This window comes from Pimephales promelas, chromosome 11 (genome assembly GCF_988280905.1).
Source record: "Pimephales promelas chromosome 11, fPimPro1.hap1.1, whole genome shotgun sequence".
NCBI lineage: Eukaryota > Metazoa > Chordata > Actinopteri > Cypriniformes > Leuciscidae > Pimephales > Pimephales promelas.
The window spans coordinates 11,035,326-11,055,260 of record NC_142779.1 but is presented as its reverse complement, the minus strand read 5'-3'; the positions used below and the strand labels follow the sequence as shown (position 1 = coordinate 11,055,260).

Genomic DNA, 19,935 nt, shown 5'->3' with positions numbered 1-19,935 from the left:
TCACACTGAAAGATTTCATCATCACATCTTCCCCAGCTATTGATTCACTCCTTCATTTATTATCAATGTCTTCTCTTTCTTTTCTTTTTTTCCTGCTCTAGCCCCCTCGCCATCTCTTCATAGTCTGAGCTGTATGAGTGATGGATGCAGCCTTTCTCATTGTGCTGTGGTTTATAGTCCTGTAGATAACCCACCAGTATGTCCTGACTGACCTCCATAGTAATGGGTATAATGAGAGGTCATAAAGCATATCTCGTCTGACCACAGTAAAGTATGCCGACAGAGGCCTGACAAACCAAGATGAGCGACTGTTTCAGAGTATACATCCTCTCACTTCCAATGCACCATTAATTATGTGCCATGCATTCATGAAGATGATGGATCTGATTTTATGGAAAGCGCTTGTGCATCTATACATTCATTTGAATGTGCCACTATATAAACTGAAAAAAAAGGGAAGTAAGGTGAATCTGTGTGTGCTGTCTGATTCAAATTCAGCCATACTGTAGGCTCACTTTCTAAAATGTTCTTTTGCTGCTTCTATGATTGTTAGACATTAAAATAAAACTTTCATCAGCCAAACCAAAAATCAGATTATGCTTTGATTGCAAATTTGCACGATCATATGCACCCTAGATCTATGTTTCTAGTATTTTTTACGACAAGAAAAAATCCAAAAAATAAACTGTGGTTTTGGTGCATGGTGATGGTTTTGTGGATTAAATCGTGAACATCACTAATCCAGCTAATCAAAGAGTGTTTTCAACAAACCAGACTTGCTGTGCTCTATGAAGCACTCAGACAATGTGATTAAAATGTTGGCTTAATGTCGAGGAAGCACACACTGGTATTTCCAAATGATTACAGGGGGAAGTTATCTGGCAGTTATTGGCTCTGGAACCCCTGTGAAGTCATTAGATAATCTCATTAGGTAATAATGGCCTCATTGGCTTGTTCCTTTACCTCCCAACTGTTGTAAGCGAGCGATTTGGGAATAAATAAAAGCAGGATGTTGTGCGTTGCATTGTTTTCAGTTCTTCCGCCAAACGACCCCCACCTCACCTTTTACTTTAGTTTTGTAAGTTTGATACCAAATATCCAAACTCCAGCAACAGTGACATTGAATGAAACACCAGCATTTTTAGCGTTCAAAGAAGGAACAAAATGCAGGAGAGTATTATTGTTGGTGTGTTTGATGTGAAAAAATATCTTTGCATCATTGCTGTTTCTTTGAGGGCAGAGAGACAGATTCTCCAGAGACCCTACATCTCCTCCAATTAAATTTGAGAGCAGTGAAGTGCGCCTTTATTTTTTTCTTTCTTTCTTTTTCTTTCTTTCTTTCTCAATTTCTTTCTGGGATGGCCAATATGATAAGCAAATAATTATGTACTTGTTATGTATGATAAATGGCCAGTGTTATAAATCCTACCCTAACTACCTAACTATTGTAAAAAAAAAAAAAAAAAAAAAAAAAAAAAAAGTGTACAGTTGGCATCATGATGTTATAATGTACAGTATGCCATCTCTGCCAAACCTGACTGTTTTTGCTGTGTAAACCTCAACTATACCTGCCAGAATTAGGAGTGCAGTAGTCATCCATCTTTAGGGCATATTTTGGCACTGTGGCTGTTAAATTAAAAATGTATAGCCAACAGAACTAGGTCATATGCACTTTAAGTGTCGAAGACAGTGCTTAGAAAATGAGCATCATCAATCAAACCTGTGAGTCTGCAATGCTTTGTGAATTCAGTAACACCACAGCCCAATTATAAAGGTTGATAGACTGGAGACAATGCTTGTTTTTCGGTTAAATGTAAACCTTTCAACTGTAACCACCAACTGTGTAGATTAAACGTTTATGATTGTAGATTGTCACATTATGTTAATCACTTTGTTATCTATAAGCTCTTGTTTCTGTCTTCTAGAACAATTCAACTCAAATACTCTCCTTAATTTTGTATCTAATATGAGGTAATTTATGTGGATGTTGTTTTTCGTTTTTATATTCAACCATCTCTTGTAAGTTTAGATATCAAATGAGTCCTTCTTTGAGAGTTTTTTTTTTTCTCAGGTGTCTGAAAATCCCTTTAGATACATGAATCCCTGTCGTAACCTCTCGAACTGAATGAAAGCTGTAGTTTTCAGCGTTTAGAACAGACTGTTCATTTCTCCTGCATGGCTCCTATGATTGGCAGCTGACATTCTGAGTAATGACAAGAATGACAAAGAGAAATATCATATCACTGAGATAATAATAGACCAGGGACTCTTAAAAGCGGGGGAGAGAACAAGTGAGATTACATTCTCTGATGACTTTTGCACCGCTGAACACTATAAGCGCAACCAACTACAAGTGTCTCATATAGTTATTTAAAGTGGTGGGATGCTGATTTAAATACATGTATAACTGTCAACTTGCCTAACTTTTTTTATTTTGTTTCATTTGCGAAAAATAGATGTTGGCTAAAAAAAAAAAAAAAAAAAATAGTAGTGATGCATAGAACTACATATTTTCATAATCAACTAGCCAATGGGTTGTCTGAAGGACTAGTTGAGTATACCGTCTTAGCCCTGTATAATTGGGCTGATTTATGTTCCACCTCACATAGGAAAAAATGTGTGCGTTAATGAGCTAGATGGTTTGCATCTGAATGTAACCAGGTCCTGAGTTGTGCTTTCAAAGTCGGCATGAAAAAAAAAAGTTGTCTTATTGTAAACAATTCTTCAGTGCTTTCCTCATTTTTATATTTGACCTCGTAATTTTTATTCAAAATGTCAAAACTTGATCTCCAATAATTTTGATCCTCACACTGCTCAAACTCTGTCCCTCTTTACAATCACTGCAAGCTTTCATTCAGATCTGCCTGCATCCTCAACTGTTGGGTTGAACCAAGTTCACGCCCTACATTTTTTTTCTTTTTAGATAATCTGTTTAACTGAGATCTATCAATACGGAAGAAACCACTTCTGTTCATTGCAACTTTAAAAATTTTACTATTTTTAACAGCTTCCTAACAAAAAATTAAATGTATGAGACATTGAAAAAACAGAATGAGACCCGATGCAGTGGTCAATTTAAATCTAAAACTAAGACTAGAAAACTATTAATTTTGTGGATAAGCCATGCTTTTGAAAAATTGTTTAAACTGAGTTCAAACAGCAATAAAACTGAGATGATGTGAGAATGCATGTTAAAACATGCCATTTGTTGCATCTCAGCCAAATTTTGCTTTCTCATTTCAAAAGCCCATGCGGCTGCTAAACAGCTCTCTGTATTTTTGTTTGTGAATGTGAGCACAAAGAAATAGTACTGTACTTGTATGATTTAGAAATGTAGCAGGCGACTGCCAGTTTAGATAGCCACACTGAAACTCCACTCCCAGTGGGTTTCCGCATTAGCTCACAGCGATCTCTCACTTTTCCGGTCCTTTATGAGAAGTTCAGTCAGTGGGCGCCTATTGAACGTGACTGCCGTCTAAGTATTTTCCCTCCCACATCGTTCCTTCTTTCTTAGAGGATTCGTAGAGCTGCCTGGCGGGCTCTGATGCGATGTCTCTTCACTTCAGTGTGACCTTTGACTCATAGTCAGTAGGCGCAGTGATAAAGAGAGCAGTGATGACTGTGACGTCTGTCAGATGTCATAGGACTAGAGCTGTCTGATGCTTCACAAGTTTCAATAGTAGTTTTAGCTGTCATTTTAAGGGCGCTTGGTAAGCCGCATAGCCCTCTGAATTTCAGAGCAGATGGCCTCTATCAGTTCTGCCAGTTTTGATGCAACAAGTACTTGCCAATCAGAGCCAAGCACTGCTGCTTTAGCCTGATTGCACTGTGGAGGTTTACTACACTTTAAGCCTCTGGCAATATATGCACTTTCTCTGAATTTTCACCATTCTGTCTCACTTTGGTAAGTTGATCGATTCCAAATGAAATGGAAAATTATTCAAAGTTAAGAAGTTTGGACCTGAAAAATATAGTTTATATCGCAAACTGCCCAAACGAACTTAATAATGTTGTTTTTGGCCATGTTTATCAAGACCTGTAGCAACTGTAAACTCCGGCAAACTGCACGCCCTGCTTCATTGTGCTGTAGATGGTCCTCACTCTCTTTCTGATGCCATTGTGGAACCTTTAAGTTGAGGTCATTACAATTTGACAGGAAGTATTGCAATATAATCATCAGTGTTCACATTTAATGTATGAAACCAATGAAAAAAACATGAAATCCATATATGTTGAAGAGTGTTTAGGTTTATGTTTTGTTTTAATGTATTTCTAAATTAAACTTTTATTATTGAATTACCACTGTATGAAATGTGCTATACAATATTGCTTTGCCTATGTGAAGGACCTCCATTAATTAATAAATAAACACTTCCAATCATGGGAAATAGATCACGGCTCTACTATCTATTGCATCCATGCAAATACAGCAGCAGGTCTAATGATTCTCAGTAGTATAACTTCCCCTCAAACGGAGGTCTCTTAGTGTGTTGGTACTCTGGGGCTAAAACAGTATATCTCTGTGACATGCGGGAGGGGGATGGGGTGGTAGGGGGGATGGGGGTTCGGGCAGTGCATATTAATGCCTCACAGATCATGTTTGTGTACAGGGCCAGGATCGAGCAGGCAGTCAGGGCCATGAATCCTCATCATTTGAGAGTTCTAGCTGGATGATGATACTAAAGCTGGAGGGAGTGTGTATGTGTTTGAGGAACGTTAACTTCTCAAACAACCTCCCATTTTGGTGGGAGTGGAGATACATGACATATTAAAAATAAAATGGGTACTGCTCATAAGTCCTGCAGGCTAATCACATAGCCAAGGCATAAATTGCTAGTTTACACAGAATTACTCAAATTGTTACTAATACTAAGTATCAAATTTTCTAAGCCAACATAATCTTGTCAACACTGGTTTCCTTAGCAAACCAACCATTACCCTAGGATTTAACCAGTCACTGCCAAAACCCTTTGCATCCTGAAGGAATGTCCTTCTCCGAGAGCATGCCACCTTGATCGAATGAGTGATGAGAGACAGAACAAGGGCTTCAGTGATCAATTACAGAGGTCTTGAGTTACAGGACGGCTACTGTTTCATTTGCCGTTATTACACTGGAGGATTGTTTGCAGAAATAGAAAGTTTATTAAGCACTACAAAGAACTAAAAGAGAGGGGAAGAAAATGGACGTCCGACTGAATGGGGATAACGTTTGAAAACGCCACTAAAGCTGCCATCTTCCAGTGCCAAGACAAAGCCTCCTGATGCCCCTGCAATTTTAAGGCAGGGAAGGACAGGGCTTAGGTCAAGGGAGTCACAGCTGTTCCTACAGGACCACTGGGAAAGTGTTCCCTGCACATTGGAAGGAAGGGATGCTGGGGAAGCCTCAACCAACCCGGAGGGAAGTAACGTGGAGAATACACATATGAACTGGGCGGATAACCGGGCAGTACGACATATGGAATGTCACTTGGGTGGCTCCAGCCTATGACAGGGGGGAGACTCACCGGACAGTGACGGCAGAGGGAAGACACGGACTCACCGAAGGGAGCCATATTGTGGAAGAGAACATATATGGGGTCACCGTAGGGACCGCGACATATGGACCCAGCCTAACACAGGTTCCACACTGCTTACGAGTGGTAGGCCTAACACCAGACGTTCCGCACGTCCGATGTCAAAGGTGTGTGGAGGCAATCAACAGGGTTCAGTTTAAAGGAACTGGAGTAGAAGGCGCACATATCCAGTCTATAGGAGGGCACTTGAACCGGGCTCATGGTGAAACTGGCTTCAGGAGAAGGGAGTCCACGGAAGCAGCGGTTCAAACTAGGTGTTGCCCAGCCCCCAACTCTAGAATCTGTCAGCAAAGCATCCCTGTCAACGCCCAGGCGTAGCACACCCTCATTATAGAGGAGCTCATAACACCTAAGAGGACACGAGCATCTCAGAATTTTTCACCGAAATGAAGGCAGCCACCATCAGTGGGCCAACTTTGCTTGGAAACAGCCTTCCCTCTCTGTTGAATCTAACAAATAAGAGCTGGTCTGAGGTCTAAGGCTTGCGTTCTGTACACGTAAAACCGCTATGAAGCGGACAGCTGGGTATGCCTCCTCCTGGGCAGCGCTTGCAGGCTCACTACCTGATCCTATTATGGGAGAGGTGGGAACCTTGGGCACAATCCAGTCCGGGGTCTCAGCTCGTGAGAGTAGTCGGCGTGAACTCTAGGCAGAATTCGTTGACCGAAAGCGAGCAAGTCCCTACCCTCTAGTACAGATCATGCGAACAGGAGAACTGTTTTCACTGAATTTTTAACAGTGGCTCAAGGGCGGTCTCTGCAGCAGTTGCACCAGAGATAAGGCCCACAAGGATAAAGAGGGGCGCAAGGACATTTTCCTTAGCTCCCTCAGGAACCTGACGATCAGGACGTGCTTTCCATGCTTCTGCATCACAATGTGTGCCAAGACAGTGGCAACATCATTTTGAGAGTGGAGGAACAGCCTACTCCACCCAACTTGCAGGAAAGAGAGCACTGAAATGATCGAAAGCTTTCAGGATTTCCTCACTGAGAGAAGACTCACTCAACGAATATGTTCCGCTTCTAATGCGTAAGCACACTACCTCTTTCCTTAGAGGGTGCTCGCAGAAGTGATGGTAACTACCACAAGTTCCTGTGATAGCCACCTGAACCTCCACGTCCAGTGTAAGACCGGCTCGGGATCTCCAAGGGTCAGAACGCAGGTGCCATCATGCCTCATCCCTGAAAATGCATTCATGGGAAGTCAGGAAGGCTGTCAAGTGGAGCAAGGTCTGGTTGGGCCAAAAAGGGGCAAACTATGCAAACCCTTAGAAATTTGTTGTTAAAACAGTAGTTCACCACTGCACTCATGCTGTAGAAGACATCTGGGAGAGTCTTTGTGAAGAACACAGACACACTTGCTCATTGTAAACAACAGCACTCTTCAGACTACGTCAGACGTTATCAACTGAACGGGAACGGCGCGATTTACTGCAATGTTTTTTTTTAGTTAGTTGATCAGAAGAGCAAAAGTCGATGTTATTTGCTTGTTCAGATGACATTTTAGGCTGAAAATTATTATGTTGGTCGTACTTCCAAAAAGTAGAATCTGTGATTGCGGATGCCATTATCCACATCGGCGCGGTGACTGACAGCCGCACGCTCTCCTCAAACATTGGATTCGCCCGCGCTCTGCCGTGCCGAGGTACTCACATAAAGTTGATAATTTCGCAAATCACTGCAATTGCAGATTTCAAACAGAGATGGCAACAAAGAGGAAAAACTGTGGACTGCAGCTTTAATGTACAGTAATTGGAAATTAGTATTTTGAAAGAGATTTTGCTGTGGGTGAGGCTACTAAACACAATGTTAGGAATAGAAACCAAACCATCAACAAAATGACCTGTTACTCATATCTTTTATTGCATGATGTTTCAGTTGTATATGTGACCACAGGAGTCATGACAAAGGTTTTGACTCTAGGTTGCTCGACTACGCCACCTGGGGCCTTTCACACACTGTGTGCGACGCTCGAAGAGAAGGACTCAAATCCGGCGACTTTACTTTACTTATTTCACAGGGTTCATTGGCAGAGCCCCTATAGCTGACTAATTACAACACATTATCAATCACAGTCCTTTCCTTATTTTATCAAACATCTCCAGTGAGCAATCTATCAGTGTTATTTGAAGTATTTTTTAATGTTTCCCATCCTTTTAGTCTCATTAAAATGTCTTTGCTTTCAGTCACTGGACTGCAGAGAAAGCAAATGAAGAGACAATTATAGAAACAATCACCTGAAGGGCACATAAAAAGTTTTAGTGAGAGACTAACACACACACACACACACACAGTGCACACACTCGAGAGGACATCAGGTTCTAATCACGGTGGTGTTTTAATCAAATCCACGACCTCTCTGCTAATCGCTGGTGACATTACAGTTCCAGATAAAGTATGAGAGGACCGTGCTGGCCTCCCCTCCTCGTTTCACTGTACGTTTCCCATTAACCCTCAGGTGAGGCTTTTATTAGGATTTAATCAGGCCTCTGTTTTCTGATCCTGGAGAGAAAGTATGTTAAAACAGCAGAGACGAGAGAGAGAATTAAAAGAGTGACTACAGTCAGTGCCTTTGCTCTCATTTTATTGAATTGGACCGTGTATTTTCTCTGTATTGCTACGCACCAGCAAAACAAGTTCATTGTTTTCATTTAGATTATGTCCAACCAACCATCCATCCAATTTTTCTAGGAATTAGTCCTTTACATTTACTTTGCTGGTTGAGCTGCTACAAAAACACAAACCTGTGAGATTATGTGAGCTCCACCTTCTATCTGCTGCACTAAGGCTCCAATTAAAGGTTAAATGTAAATCAATATAAATAAATAAAAATCACTTTTACTAGTACTGGAAAAGAACAGATGATAGAGGTCCAACTAAAACACAAGAAGCAGATCTGTAAACGCTCAGGTTTGCTAATAGCATTCAAGGTCATTATTCAGACTGATTCTCCTGCAAATTGAAAATTAGAGCCAAAAGAGGAAGGAAATAGGAGACACTAATCAATTTTAGGCTTTATCAGAGATGAGACACAGCAGGGGAGGGGGTTTGTGCTCTATCTACCAGGCAAGATGCCCAGTGTGTGTGTGTGGTGTTTGGTAAATGTGTGATTTAGATGTGCACCGATTGACTGGTCAGGGACCGGAATCGGAAGACCGGACCGGTGAGCAGCCTGTCAGTCTCCCGTCTTTCCGATTTGTGTCCGTTTTGTGTCCAGCGGCACAGGCAAAAACATCAACTGTGCGGTCCCGCTATCTTCCCTCCAATGGTGAATTGACACCTGCCTCCTCTCACTCACACCTCTAATTCGCTCCAGTTAAATAGTGCTTGCCTTGTATTGAGCATAATTTTACTAATTCCAGTAGATTTAGTAAAAAAAAAAAAAAAAAAAAATGTAAATTGCTATTACAATTGGGTTTAAACTTTGTATTATATATAGGAATTCTTCAAAAAATTACCAGCTATAACTGGAAGCAAATACGTTTTATTTAACCGCCATAGCCCCTTTTTACTTTTATGTGGTGCTTGATGAGTGTAAATTAGACACTGGTTATATACTGGTTATATGGATTGTGTGTCTGTGTGTGTTCATGTGTGAGTCGGTCAGTCTCTCCTTTGACATCTGGTACTAAGGGTTCATACAAGAGGTGAATGATGCAGACAGCTGTAGAGGATTGTTTCAACCTGAAGCCCTTTGTGCCAAGCCAGAATAGGTATTTTATTATTGTCAGCCTCGGGGTATCAGATCAGAAGGGCACATCACGCACACACAGTCTGTGTGAATGTCTTTTTTTTTTTTTTTGATGATGACATCTGACAGTAGTGTAACTCGGCAGAGAGCGGGTGTCTGTGTGAAAGTGTGTGTGTGCATGTCTGATGCTCTGACTGAGAACATCACACTGTTTATGAATAGGCGAGATTGCATTCCACTTTTTCTTCCACACAAAGATAAGCACCCACTCTCAGAGAGCAAAAAAAGAGAGACAGAGACTTTTCTGTGCTGAAGGGCTTGAATGGACAGATGCCTGGGCAGATGGACTTTAAATGTGTGTAGATGCTACTGTGTGTGGGTGCTTGTGTTGTGTTGTGTGTGTGTGTTTGTGTGCGTGTGGAATTACAGTTCAGACGGCTAACAGATGGAGTGGAGTGGTGTTGTTTTACATTGTTCTATGGAAGGTCAAGGGGTCGTTGTGCATCTCATGAAGATACACTACTGTTTTATAAACAATACATTTATTTAAAGATATGTGTGGTTTTTTATGTTTTTGAAAGAAAGTTTAATATGCTTATCAAGGCTGCAATTATTTGATAAATGCTCAATTAACATTTCTTCTTATTATTATTAATGTTAAAAACAGTTTTGCTGTTTTATATTTTAGTTGAAACCTTAATGCAGTTTTTTTCTAGCCTGACTGCGTCAGACTTCGAACTTCCGTTCTATATTTCAGTTCGCTTCTGTACTTTTTTTAGGTTAGGGAAATTGAAAACGACTGCGGATTGAGATACGGGGTGCAATTCGCTCTGTTGTGGAGAATATTCCTGGCATTGGCAAACTGAAGCCTGAACAAGAAGAGTGTTTGTTAAACATTTTGAATGGAGGTGATGTTGTGGCCCTACTCCCGACAGGTTTTGGGAAAAGTTTAATTTATCAACTATTACCGATCGTCAGCGAGACACTGGGTAGGCCAAAGGCCAGCAAGGGGATAGTTGTAATTGAGTCCTCCTTGGTTGCACCCACGGAGAATCAAGTTAAGGACGCAGCAAAACTCAGTCAGCCATGTTCACTCCGGTATTTCGTTCAACGGTTTCATTTTCGCAGCATGTTTACAGTGGAAGTTTGAAGCGGCTGAGCTGGCGAATAACACAGATCAAGATCATGACCAAACGTTATGTGATTGGTTTACGGGTAACCAATGATTTTATACTTCTGACAAGCACCCCTCCGCGAGAAAGAAAACACTTTTCAATTATGCCATTTCAGACTCTGTCTATGATGCAAAGCGAAGTAGCAGGGTTTGGCATTACCAGGCTAGTCTTTTTTCTTTTCTTTCTTTTTTTTTCAGGATTATTTGATGAATAGACATGAATCGACAGAACAGCATTTTAAAAAGTAATATAATCTCTTGTAACGTTATAAATGTCCTAATGCATCCTTGATGATTGTTATTTTCTTCTTTCTTTTTTGATGACTTTTGACTTCAGCATAGATGGACATTAACTTGTTATAGAGAGTCATAACTCAGAAGCACATATCAGAAGCACAACGCAAACAATGTTACCAGTCCATTTTACTTACACAATTTCTGAGTGAAGCAGGATTTTCAACAAGAAAAAAAATTCCAGGGCAGGAATTGATTAGATCATGAAAAGCTTCATACCACAATAAGTCAGGTATTAGAAGGGGTTAAAGGGGTAAAGAGGGATTTATGACTCACTCATAAAGGCTTCGCTTGTTTTATTACTAGATGAATCAGATTTTTTTTTTAACAAATCTATAGAAAGTGTGTTTCAATGATAAATATTTTTTTTAACAGTCATTTGTCATGGAGTACTTGCGTATGGGAATTTTTTTAGGTCACGTGCGACTCAATGTGATGCATTATAATCAAAACTATGAGCGTGAGGTGAGAATTACTAATTATTTCTGTAAAATAGGCACAAATAAAAATTGTATAATTTTTACATAATGATTTTTGAAACCCTGCTTTTCTTTCAGACGTATTAGTTTTGTGTGGATATATTCATACATTCATCATTCATTCATTTTACAGAGTCAAAGGTAAATGGCTGCTTCACAACCGATTTAAAAATTTGTGCGACTGCCACTGGGGGCAAAATGCGACAATCGTATTGTACGCTAATGTTGGAGATTGTGGAAAAGTGGCTTAAACCATTTCATACACTTGTTTTTTGCCTTGGTCTGATTCAAAATGAGCAAATGACATCACCTCCTGCTGCTATAGGCTCTGGATACAGTCTCCTCCTGGGTTCCCTTAAAGACAACCATCTTATTAGCACTGGCCTTACACACACATGCACATGTACGCTCCACCCTCGCTCTAATACAACCCATCTCTTGTTTTTAATTGGCTCTCATTATAAACCAAAATGCTGCTGTAGCTCAGCAAGTCTCCAGAAATGTTAGTTAATGGAGGAATGTGCTAGAAAGCCAGCAATTAGCCGCAGCTGACAAGCGAGAGAAGAGCCACGCTGGCCGCTTTGATGACTCCCCTGTTCGGCCAAGATGACTGTTTGTTTAGGCTGCAGCCAGGGATCCAAATGGACGAGCACTGTTTCATTTAACATAAAAAAAAACAGCCTAAAACAAACAAAAAAACAAAACAGGTTCCTTATAAACAGCCTCTGTGTTTTGGCAGACCTGCAGAAATATGGATGATTAATTCACATGCCTGACAGTGCCATGGGGTATTCAAATGAAATAATTTTTTTTTTTTTTTTTTTTTTTTTTGGTGTAGCAGGGCTGTGGATAGTATTAGACTCTTTTTCATTGTTTGTTTGTTCTATTTTCTTTTTTATTTCCCTTATGAAATATTTTTTTAACTTTTAAAAGTTTACATAATTTGTTATTTATTTATTTTTACAGATTTAAAGGTGATGTAATCTGCTGATTATGCTCATTTCAACCACACACCCTCTCAGCAAAACCCCACCTCAAAAGGACGTGCAAAATGATTGACAGAAGGAGAGTGTTTGGCTATTGATTCTGATTGGCTTCTGAATAGCACAATTAAATTGTACCGTGCTGATCTACCCTGCGGGATATAAGTTGGCATACACTTGCTGCATGTCTCATAAAACATTCAATGTGAACATCTGGGAGAAAGATCAGACATATGGATAAATCTGATAAAGCGGGACGACGCGAAAGAGAGCTCAATTCAGTCCGTCTTTCAGAAAGCCATATTTCACAAAGTACGAGTACTGAATTGAATTCTGTTTTGCATCTTTTCGTGCTCGAACGGACTAATACACACAAATTATGCCAAAGTTTTGGCAAGTATTCATGTAAACAGTCGGTTATGTCTTAAACGTAAACATTTGGGAGAATATTGGATGTGAATCCGTGTTTTGCATTTGTGTATTCGCCTTAAAGTGACAGCAGTCTAATAAACCTGCTGCTGTCTTTCATTTATGTTAATCATCCAACAAAAGAAAAAAGGAAATAAATAAATATGTCTGCTCGGAAGACTAAAGAATGTTCAATTCAACTATGTTATAAAGTATGAATATCATTACTTGAAAAGAACATGTTCTTGTTTCTTTATGAGAAGTGGTTTTATTCATTTTAGATAAAACGTGTTTTCTTGTCAAAGCAGTTAAATCTGTCTATATTGGATGTTCAAAAAGAGTGCATGAGTTTGGAAATTGTAGAGTAATTGATACATTAAAATTTAACTAAACTTAAATTTTATTTGAGAATCTTATGATATTTAGTTGACTAAAACCGTTTAGATGACTAAAATATTACAGACTATGACTCCAACTAAATCAAAGTTTGCCGTCAAAATTAACACTGTTAAATACTGTACACTACAGTCAATAGGAACACTCTTCACCAATTCATTTTATTTCTATTGTGTATCTCTGTCTTTGCAGGTGAGCCCGCGCTAGCAAAAGAGAACAACTGCTTGAATGCAGCAAAGGCCTGCAACCTTAACGACACCTGTAAGAAATACCGTTCGGCTTACATAAGCCCCTGCACAAGCCGAGTCTCGACGGCTGAAGTCTGCAACAAACGGAAGTGCCACAAAGCCCTGCGACAATTCTTCGACAAGGTGCCACCCAAGCACAGCTACGGTATGCTCTTCTGCTCGTGTCCTCTAGGGGATCAGTCGGCCTGCTCTGAGCGCAGACGCCAGACCATCGTGCCAGCCTGTTCATACGAGGACAAAGAAAGGCCTAACTGCCTGACACTACAAGCGTCATGCAAGACCAACTACATCTGCAGGTCTGAACTGGTTTACAAAAAGCAACTTAAAATGTTTTTCTCTTGAGCATTTTCTTAATACTGTTAGGTTAATTAAGTTAAAGTAATAAATCATTAACATTTTACTTCAGTGAAAGTTTAGATTTTTTTGTATTTTTGTGATTTTTTTTTTGTGAGGAACAATAATTCACAATAAAACACAAATACTTATTTAAAATAAAGTCTGCTTTTTACTTAAATTGTTATAATAGTATATCATATTTTTAATTATATTATTACATTACAAAACTGCAGAAAAGAGAAGCATTTCGCCAGTAAAGTCCATGCATCCACACTTCACGGCAACACTTATCTTGTGTGTATTAACTCATGGCAGTGCAAAATGAGCTATTTAGAGGTGCTAAGAAATGCCACACTGAATCTGAGATCACAACATGCCATCTGTAATAGCAAGCCATCTGTAATAACACATATTCACCACTAGGGACAGAAATGGCCATGAGCAGCTAAGCTGCATCTATTGGGAAATAAAGCGTTTATTAAGGTAAGGCAGGAGAGCACATTGCGAGGACAATCGAGGTGATTATTGAAGTCTAGCAATAAAAACTGCAGCCCTAAATCTGGTTTGTGCAGGAAGAAAGCAACCCCAGAGTCATCTAAGTGGCTTGTTAAGGATTCATTGACACAACGTGGATGTAGTTTTGCGAAGCAAACGTCTTTAGGCACAGAGAGAGCGACATCTAATGACCCTGCTCAATCAGAAGAGCCGCCGCTTGGCATTCTGGGGGCACACTTAGACACTTATACAAATAAATGGAATATATTTGCACTTGTGCTCCGGGTCTGTACAGTTCACATTCTCCATTCTGCTCGCTTTTTTTTTCCTCATTATTTGCCTTTTCTCTTTAAATCCATCCTTTTTATGTACCCATGATCATTGTGATGCTAGGTGTAGCCCCTAGCGTACCAAATCTCTAGCCTCTGTGTAGTTGTGCAAAGATCCCACACTATTCCAACACCATGTGTCTTCGGAAACACAGCACAGCACATTCATTTACACATTCCTTCTCAGTCCTTAACACTACGACAGACTGCTGCTAAGAGTCTTCCAACACATTTATCAGCCAAGAACTGTGTGTGTTGTTTGCTTTACAAACAGAGATTTGGCAACATATGTTTTATTTAATTTATACTGAACAGTATTTAATTATAAAGTAATGTTGCTAGTACTCATTTTACCAGAATAGATGTCAAGAAAAGGTGATAATTATTGTATATAAAGAGTGTATTTTGGTGTTTCAGGTCTCGTCTGGCTGATTTCTTCACTAACTGTCAGTCTGAGCCCCGCTCTCTCTCTGGTTGTCTGAAGGAGAACTACGCTGACTGCTTGCTGTCGTACTCTGGTCTCATTGGTGAGTCTGTCTTGTAACTTGGATAAACAAGTATGTATGTTTTTAAGATAATTTAAGATATAAGCTTTGCAATAAACCATTTTAATGCATAACGTGGAGGCAAATAACCGCCCAACGTGAAGTGGAGCCTGCAGCGTTCAATTCGTTTAATGCACAGCTAGACATTAATTATTCCACTTATACCATGTCATTTGCCCACTTTGACAATTCAAAGCTTTCATTAATGTTTGATTGTATTACTTCAAAAACAGCAATGTTACTTCCTCCTTGCAGAGTAATATAATATAGCGATTCAGTAGCGATTAATTAATTATTTAGTAAGTTCATTTATTAATAAAAGTCTCTAGGGCAGCATTGACAACATGTTTCTGTTCTCCTGTTTCTGTGTGTGCAAGTGACATGTGTGCTTCATGAAAGCAGCACATTAATATAGAACAGTGATTAAACTGACTTGGAACTACCTGTGCAGTAAACAGTTTTATCACACATCTTCTAACCAATCAGAATCGAGTATTCAGGCAGACCATGATATATGATCATTAACTAATACTGGCTGACTGCTTGTTCTCTTCATACAATCCACTGAGATACAGATACTGTAGCGAAAGCATGTTTGTTCTCTTGTTCATGTTTTGCTTGTGCTGAAAGTCCTCCGAATGTTGTGTGTGCAGCACACACAGAAACAGCAGCTGGACACATGGGGATACAGCAGTGCAGCTATTAATCTGTGATTAGCTCATGTTGTTGTTCTACCAGTGGGAGACTGTTTCACTTTGTGGGCTAACAGTGTCACATCCCCACAGTATAGTTTTTATGAGGCACACTGCACCAAAATTATTATTATTTTTTTTAGAAAACTCAGTGAGAATAAGATAACGGGTAATCTAAGATGACAAGGGACACATCAAGCATATATTTAGCTTTGAAATTTCATTTTTAAAATACAATATCTTAAAGAATGTTGCAACATGTGTTCTTTTGTTATCCAGGTACGGTGATGACCCCAAATTATCTGCGTTCACCCAAGATCAGCGTGTCTCCATTCTGCGACTGCAGCAACAGCGGCAACAGCAAAGAGGAATGCGACAGATTCACAGAGTTCTTCACTGACAACACTTGCCTGCGTGAGTTACTGTACTGCACTTCCCCCGACTCTCCCTTCTGTCTAAAGTAAAATCTGAGGCACACTTGCTGATTTACATGTGGAGTTTGTGTTAGGGCTAGGCCATATAACAAATAGATCTCTTTTTTTTACATTTTCAGTGTTTTGATGAGATCTAAACATTTTGAATTAGTTTTGCTGCAAAACCAAATCAAAATGTTTAGGGACCAATTAAATGAAAACAGTAGTATAGTTCTCTAGATCAGTAACTATATCAATCAGCACTGTTTCTGAACTACCTAAAATGCCTCAATTGTAGTCTTAAAGGGATACTCCACTTTTTTTGGAAATACGCTCATTTTACAACTCCCCCAGAGTTAAACTGTTGAGTTTTACTGTTATTGAATCCATTCAGCCAATCTCCGGTTCTGGCGGGACCACTTTTAGCATGGCTTAGCATATATCATTGAAGTGCACAAGACCATAAGCATTTCTCCCAAAAAAATTACCAAAGTGTTTCGATATTTTTCCTATTTAAAACTTGACTCTTCTATAGTTACATCGTGCACTAAGACGGACGGAAAATGTAAAGTTGCGATTTTCTAGGCTGATATGACTAGGAACTATACTCTCATTCCTGCGTACTAATCAGGAAACTTGATGCGTATCATGAGTGCAGCAGGCGTAATGTTATGACACAGCGCCTGAAAATAGTGCCCAGCTTCCAGCGTGACCAGACTAAGTTTGTGTAGTCATCGCGCCTGCTGTGACTACTCTTTAGGAAATATTTAATATTTGGGGTAATATTTAGGCTCTTTAGGAAAGTAAGGCAAAACAATAAGTGACAGCTTCATTTACGTAAGCTGTATTATTTGTAAGATATTGACCAAGCAAATGAAATCACCTTGGGTGTGCGTTATTTTTCAAATAGTTTGATGGCCGAGATTAGGCTATTAGCTTATAACAACTCAATAAATTGTTCAGATATTTTATTTCAAAACATTTGTCAGGTTTTTGTCCTTAAAACTATCTTGTGTTTAGGACTAATATCTCACCCCAAGTTTCCATTTCTAATTTCATAACAGAATTTAAGAGCTGACAATTGGTTAGATTGCTTGATTGGTCTCAACAAAGTTTGGTGTTACTCCTCAATACTGAGAATAGTCATGTAGTTTTGCAGATGCAAAACTATATTATTGATAAAATTGCAGGGCAGTTCTGACAAGAAGTTTCTGTGTGTGAATGTTTCCGTCTGTGTGGCTATACTGTGTGTGCATTTATGACAGAGAGAGAAAGAGCAAGGTTTTCATAGATAATGAAATCCATGAAATTTCATGAGGAAAACATGGAAATGAACATGAAAAATCATTTTTTTAAATATATTTATTTGCTTGGTCAATGTCTTTGTAGGGTTTTGTGGTTCGTTTTCTTTTAAAGGCTGAAAGGACCTTTGAAATAACTGAAATCATTTGGCGAAGTGATAAAGAACTGAAATGCAGTCAAGACCTGCCTGGAACTTGGGGTTGGAGACGTTCGTCAATCAATCAGAATCAAGCATTCAACAGAGTCCCATAGTATAATAGATAAAATAGGCACGCCAATCTGAGCTTCAAACAACACTCCTCATCTTCTGCTTTTTCTGTCTTGTTTTCTCTCCATTAAACTCTGTGCGTCCATCCATGCCATCTCTCTCCTAACTGTCCATTTGTCTCATTCTCCCTTTGCTCTGTCCATCTCTTCAGATTCCAGCAAGTTGTTTTTCAAGGCTTTTAGCTGTCCGGCTGTCAGCCCGTTTTTATCTCTGCCTCTAAAAAGGCTCTTCCATCTTCCTTTTAGGTGCACTTCTTTCTTTACCCTTTCTCTTGTACATCTCTGGCTCGCTACACTTCCTCAACTGCACCAAGTGTTTCCTTTTGTTCCCATAAACTCTTAGTATGGCGTAAAAGACAAAGTGGAAACAGCAAAGAGCGAGCTTTCAGGGAGGGCTTGTAATACTGAAAGATCCATGAGGGATCCGTTTAGAAAGCACTTGAACTAAGTTTCTTGTGCTGGACATCGTTGAAATTAATTGAAATAATAATGGACGAAGAAGGTCCTGTCAACATGCCAAGGGCTTTTTGAAACAATTCCCTGCTAAAAGATCTGTTCACAGAAGAAATCAAATTGTGATTTCTCTGATAAATTGTTTTTGAGATTAGGGTCCAATTCTTACTATTTACTAACTTTTAATTTCAACTTTTGCCTCAATAAACTCCTAATTACTGCTTATTAATAGTTAGTAAGGTAGTTGTTAAGTTTAGGTATTGGGTAGGATTAAGCGATGTAGAATAATGCATTAATATGTGCCTATATCCTAGTAATATGCATGTTAATAAGCAACATGTTGATAGTGAGAATTGTACCCTAAACTAAAGTGTTACCACATCAATAATGATTATTATTATTATGATTATTATAACAAAAAGAAGAAATATTACTGTTGTATTATTTTACTAAAAATACACCGCTCTTTATAGCTTTACTTGGTAAAATCACAGCCCTTGTGATTTGATAATCTCAAAGTAATCATGCTGATCAAGTTGTAGTGTGTACATATATATATATATATATATATATATATATATATATATATATATATACACTCACCGGCCACTTTATTAGGTACACCTGTCCAACTGCTCGTTAACACTTAATTTCTAAGCAGCCAATCACATGGCGGCAACTCAGTGCATTTAGGCATGTAGACATGGTCAAGACAATCTCCTGCAGTTCAAACCGAGCATCAGTATGGGGAAGAAAGGTGATTTGAGTGACTTTGAACGTGGCATGATTGTTGGTGCCAGAAGGGCTGGTCTGAGTATTTCAGAAACTGCTAATCTACTGGGATTTTCACGCACAACCATCTCTAGGGTTTACAGAGAATGGTCCGAAAAAGAAAAAACATCCAGTGAGCGGCAGTTCTGTGGGCGGAAATGCCTTGTTGATGCCAGAGGTCAGAGGAGAATGGCCAGACTGGTTCGAGCTGATAGAAGGGCAACAGTGACTCAAATAACCACCCGTTACAACCAAGGTGGGCAGAAGAGCATCTCTGAACGCACAGTACGTCGAACTTTGAGGCAGATGGGCTACAGCAGCAGAAGACCACACCGGGTGCCACTCCTTTCAGCTAAGAACAGGAAACTGAGGCTACAATTTGCACAAGCTCATCGAAATTGGACAATAGAAGATTGGAAAAACGTTGCCTGGTCTGATGAGTCTCGATTTCTGCTGCGACATTCGGATGGTAGGGTCAGAATTTGGCGTCTACAACATGAAAGCATGGATCCATCCTGTCTTGTATCAACGGTTCAGGCTGGTGGTGGTGGTGTCATGGTGTGGGGAATATTTTCTTGGCACTCTTTGGGCCCCTTGGTACCAATTGAGCATCGTTGCAACGCCACAGCCTACCTGAGTATTGTTGCTGACCATGTCCATCCCTTTATGACCACAATGTACCCAACTTCTGATGGCTACTTTCAGCAGGATAATGCGCCATGTCATAAAGCTGGAATCATCTCAGACTGGTTTCTTGAACATGACAATGAGTTCGCTGTACTCAGATGGCCTCCACAGTCACCAGATCTCAATCCAATAGAGCATCTTTGGGATGTGGTGGAACGGGAGATTCGCATCATGGATGTGCAGCCGACAAATCTGCGGCAACTGTGTGATGCCATCATGTCAATATGGACCAAACTCCCTGAGGAATTCTTCCAGCACCTTGTTGAATCTATGCCACGAAGAATTGAGGCAGTTCTGAAGGCAAAAGGGGGTCCAACCCGTTACTAGCATGGGGTACCTAATAAAGTGGCCGGTGAGTGTATATATATATATATATATATATATTAGGGCTGTCAAACGA

General features: G+C 39.7%; 1 protein-coding gene across 1 annotated transcript in view; it reads left to right on the top strand.

The window, feature by feature from the left end:
* Window positions 1–19,935, top strand: part of gfra1a (gdnf family receptor alpha 1a) — a 73,922-nt gene that overhangs the window by 43,867 nt on the left and 10,120 nt on the right. The window contains exons 4-6 of the mRNA XM_039671865.2: window positions 13,190–13,541; window positions 14,823–14,932; window positions 15,922–16,056. Coding sequence (XP_039527799.1) covers window positions 13,190–13,541; window positions 14,823–14,932; window positions 15,922–16,056 — 597 coding nt within the window. The remainder of the gene's footprint in view (window positions 1–13,189; window positions 13,542–14,822; window positions 14,933–15,921; window positions 16,057–19,935) is intronic.